At 27.9% G+C, this 4,987-nt stretch overlaps 1 protein-coding gene across 1 annotated transcript; it reads right to left on the reverse strand.

Annotated features, from left to right (window-relative positions):
* Nucleotides 1-1,480: 1,480 nt before the first annotated feature.
* Nucleotides 1,481-2,726, reverse strand: LOC139841135 (replication protein A 70 kDa DNA-binding subunit A-like). Its single transcript, XM_071831367.1, has 5 exons — nt 2,571-2,726; nt 2,136-2,403; nt 1,889-1,985; nt 1,678-1,808; nt 1,481-1,569 (listed from the first exon to the last, which is right to left on the reverse strand). The coding sequence occupies exons 1-5, from the start codon at nt 2,724-2,726 to the stop codon at nt 1,481-1,483; spliced, it is 741 nt and encodes a 246-aa protein (XP_071687468.1).
* Between the last annotated feature and the right edge of the window lie 2,261 nt (nt 2,727-4,987).

Genomic DNA, 4,987 nt, shown 5'->3' on the forward strand with positions numbered 1-4,987 from the left:
TTAACGTTCGTGAATCGCCGGTCAACTTGGGTGGTCAATTGTCTATAAGAAACCTATTTCAATTAATCAAGTCTTAACAAGTTTGATTGCTTAACATGTTGGAACCACTTAATCATGTAAATATCAATTTCATTTAATATATATAAACATGGAAAAGTTCGGGTCACTACAGACATCAGCATGTGTCTAGCATGTTAGAGGTTACAAACATTATTCATTGTACGTGTGTTTTAATGAGATGTAATCATATTATATTGTATGGTAATGTGAATGTAACCTATTTAACTTTTAATGACACATACCTTAACAGGTGTGATATCCGCTGAAGTGGAAGCAATGGTGTGCACAGTAGCTCCAGATTTCAACTTAGTATCAATAGCTTCAAAGACTTCCATATCATCAGTTACATTATCAACCGTATAGCCCGGATAATTGTATTTTAGATTGAAGTCAGTGATTCGTATCATCCACACGAAGTGCTTGTACAGTAATTCCTTTAACTCGTTAGGAATAACATGCGCATCAACAGACTACATATTTGAAGGATACAATGACATTAAATGAATATTTATCTTATGTTATTGAAAAAATGATATCCTTGAAGTACTTATATTAAATTTTTTATACTAGGACACATACATAAGCTAGTGAAATATGAGATTATTAGTCAAGTACATTATAAGTTCATCGTAAGTGTGTTAAACAGGTGATACTCACACATTCAGCTAACATTTTCAGCCAATTCACACTTTTCTTTATCATTTTCAACAATTGTGTATCAAATACCACCATTGAACATGATCCAGATGTGTCTTCAACTTCAATAGTAACTCTGATTCTGTAATGATAGAATATATTAGTATGCTAAATTCCAAAAATGTTGAAACATATTTTCGAAGTCACCAAAATGGTCTAAACATGCGTTACAATTCTTTCATATGCATAATGTAGCTGATTATTCGATAAATTTTCTAATACCTTGGAGAAACGTCTTTCACATCACCACAATTCACACAATTATATTTAGTTGAAGTTGTGTAAACACACCAAATTGCTTCGAATTTTTTTATGACACACGTTGCAAGCGTACGTGTACCAAGCTTCTTCATCACAAAAGTTTGATACTCGACCCCTCACTACACAGGTAGTCACCTATATCTAATGCAACAGCAATTTTACATGTGATCATTTACAATTATATATGTACTGGACAATTAGTTTTTCGAAATATTCATAAATACAACTAACCTCATGAACATCTCCAACCTCCTGACAGTTTTTTGCCTCAGGTTTGTTGAAGTTTCCAATTGCCGTTTCGAGTAAGGTTTGGGTTTGAATATCACCAAGAGTAGATTGTAAGCTGACTCCCTCTTCAGTTACAATCATACGGTTTTACACAAAATGATGATGATATATCATTTACTTCAACATGTTGAAGTCACTATTGTTTTTTGTAGTGGTAATACATAGATGCTATAACTTACTCAGCCTTAAAGCGGTTGATAGCAGGTATATCATCGTTAATATACACACGACAACCCCAGAGCTGGTTACTCACTTGTGGAACACCTAATAAGTGGCATACAGTAAACAATCAGTACTTAATTGGTATTTGTCTACAATTTTAAACATAATCAACCATATAGACTGTTGGTGTGATTTTTTTTATGGTCTTACCTTGCCACTCTCTTAATTTACAATTGTGCATAAGTAGAACAATGGAGTCTATATCATTCTTTCTAGCAGACACGTACTCAAAAACTCTAGTTGCATGGTGAGCCCATAAGGCACACCTAATTGCAATACCACTGCACATGACACATACATAAGTTTGAAAAATTTAATGGATTTTTTATTCCAGTTAATGTTCTTTTATCAGGAATAATACCTGTTATCTTTCAGAGTAAACTCCAAAGACTTGTTATCAACTCCATTCTCATGTTTGATACGCATTGGTTTCATTTCAACCAATGCACCAAGAACATCTGTTTAAAAGAACATTTTAGCCTAATATGTAATTATAAAAAAAATGTAATAATCTTATGCATCATTAATCATGAACTTCATAGAAAATTCATAGTTTTATTTAAAAATATAAATAACAAATAGAATCAATTAGGGTTAACAACTCATACCAAAAACTGCATCTTTTGAAAATCTCCACTCCAACAGCTCTTGAAAATGAACCGGGCTGAAGCCCTCGGTTGCAATGTCGAACAAAGGACACACAGTAATAGTAGTCGATCTAAAGATGCTTATCTTAAGTGCATTAGGTATTAACTTCACCTTATCATCACAGTCAACAACCCCAAAGTTGGACAATTCCAGATACTTGCCCTCAACGAAAGTCGGCTCATAAAACGAAATCCACCTCTTCCGTACAGAAGCTCGAATTTTATTGTCCTGCTATACAGGAAAAAGAATAATTAATGAAGAGAATTCATAAATAAACCCAAAAATATGATTGTTACATAGCCTAATTTTTTGATAGCACAAAAAACATGAAAATAAATATTTGTGTAACATGCTACCAAATCATTAAGAAATAAATTGAAGAAATAGTGTTGAACCTGAGCATCGACTAGAATCATCTCCAATGACATTGCTGAGTTGGGGTTATTGAAATAGGTTTTTTTCCATGTGACAAAAACCTTAACCCTAACAACAGCACCATTAACATCAATTGTCAATAAGTTCAAAGGAGTAGGTTCAACAACTGCAGCCATTACGATTTTTTTTTCTGTAAATTGATGAAATGCTTAAAGAGAAAACAGATTTGAGTGCATATAATCGACTGGTGTAGCATGGTATTTATAATACATCATTTGGGTAGTAATTGTAGAAAGTTTGAAAATGTAATTCGCAGTATAATATACAATTCATCAAATTGATTTCGTTGAATCGTAATTGTTGCTACTAAATTTAAATTTTCCAAAAATAAACAGTATAACAGCTGTTTTAGAGATATCTTTTACAATATGTTTTGTATTTGAATTTTTTCTAGAATGATCCTGCCATTCACCATGAAATATTTTGAAGATTTTTTTAAATATGGTATATGAAATTGCCTAGTATCAATTAAATGCAAAGATGTACAAAAATCACGTAATTAAAACTTTTAATTTTATTTATATGCGACTAAAATTTGGATAACAATAATAGATAAGAATTCAAAGAAACATTTTATAATTAAAATACAAACCATAGATATAGATATATTCATAATTCATAAAGATATCATATACCTGATGATATCATATAGCGGATGAACCCCAAGACAATTAGAAGCTCAGAATTTTTTTCCACACATAACATATATTACTGATACATATGCCGACATTCGAAGCTAAGGACACTCATCGATCTATATTAATACTAAATTTATTTATTGATTTAGGGTTTAAGTTATTGGTGATCCCTCAGCCTCTGATCGCATGATTTTGGAGATGATGATTGTTTCAACAAAGATTAATTTCATGGAAGATCGACGGATTGCGAGCGTAATTTTTTAGGTGTATTAGTTGTCCATTTTGGTTAGTTCGTGGGATAATCATGGATACAGTTTAGGACTAAATAAATGGTACCTGATGTAATTTACCATTTAATTTGAGGGTATTTTAGACTTTATAATGGATGATTAGCTAAGCTTATTTTTTTTGTTAGCTAATATGGTAAATGGATGGTTAAGATGAAATCTCTCAACTAATCCTATGGTCATAAAGGGCTAAGCTTCTTTAATTAGGAGAGATATTGATCCTCTTATAATAATTAATTAAGAGATATATATATATATATATATATATATATATATATATATATATATATATATATATATATATATATATATATATATATATATATTAAACAATTAAACTAGAATTTAAGATTAAGGTACACTCCGTATATATATCCTCATATATCACATAGGATAATATCTGAAATAATAGAATAATATTCTCATGATATATATATATATATATATATATATATATATATATATATATATATATATATATATATATATATATATATATATATATATATATATATATATATAACGAAAAAGTTATTCTTGATTGTGGTTGAATGTTATTTATGGATTATTATATGTATATGTTATTTTTATAGATTATATATATTATTATAATTATTATAATTATTATAATTATTATTATTATTATTATTATTATTATTATTATTATTATTATTATTATTATTATTATTATTATTATTATTATTATTATTATTATATTATTATTATTATTATTATTATTATTATTATTATTATTATTATTATATTATTATTATTATTATTATTATTATTATTATTATTATTATTATTATTATTATTATTATTATTATTATTATTATTATTATATAATAGTGGAATGCCGTAATATATTAGGAATGGATTTAAATCAATCTATATAACTTCATCCTAAAAAAAAGATATATCGTATTTTTCATTTTTTAGAATGTATTAATTAATTACTATTAATTATTTATTATTTATTTGTCATATTTCCACATATATTGAGTTGTACGTGTAGCTTTGTAACAACTATGTTGATTACGACCATTTTTTTTTTTTTTTGTTAACAACTCCTTTTAATAGTTTTTGTAACGACTTTATAACATTTGTTAAAAACGTTTTTAACACCTTTTGAAAAAAGTTGTTAAGATAAAAGCTGTTAAAAGTTGTAAAAAGGGCTAGCTAAACATTACTTGAAACAACTCACCATTATAAATATATCTACTAATTACGACAAGTCACTATTCAACATCGTCACTTTTATTTGAGAACTCATCACCTTGATGGTTTACTTAAGTTTAAATTTATTTGTTTTATCAATATTGGATGTTGATCATAATGTTTTTAAAATTCGGTCAACGTTATTTAAATACTCTAATCATTCGATACCATTACACGTACTTTTTTTTTGCTATTAACAGCAATGCAATCCACGAGCTCAAAACTCGATAATGC

This window comes from Rutidosis leptorrhynchoides, chromosome 4 (assembly GCF_046630445.1).
Source record: "Rutidosis leptorrhynchoides isolate AG116_Rl617_1_P2 chromosome 4, CSIRO_AGI_Rlap_v1, whole genome shotgun sequence".
Lineage (NCBI taxonomy): Eukaryota > Viridiplantae > Streptophyta > Magnoliopsida > Asterales > Asteraceae > Rutidosis > Rutidosis leptorrhynchoides.

Excerpts from the sequence above, each read along its gene's own strand:
- LOC139841135 (XM_071831367.1), bottom strand. The coding sequence starts at position 2,726 with ATGGCTGCAGTTGTTGAACCTACTCCTTTGAACTTATTGACAATTGAT. Across the intron at positions 1,809-1,888 it reads TTTACTCTGAAAGATAACAG|TGGTATTGCAATTAGGTGTG; the intron begins GTATTATTCCTG and ends TGTCATGTGCAG. Across the intron at positions 1,570-1,677 it reads TAAATTAAGAGAGTGGCAAG|GTGTTCCACAAGTGAGTAAC; the intron begins GTAAGACCATAA and ends GCCACTTATTAG.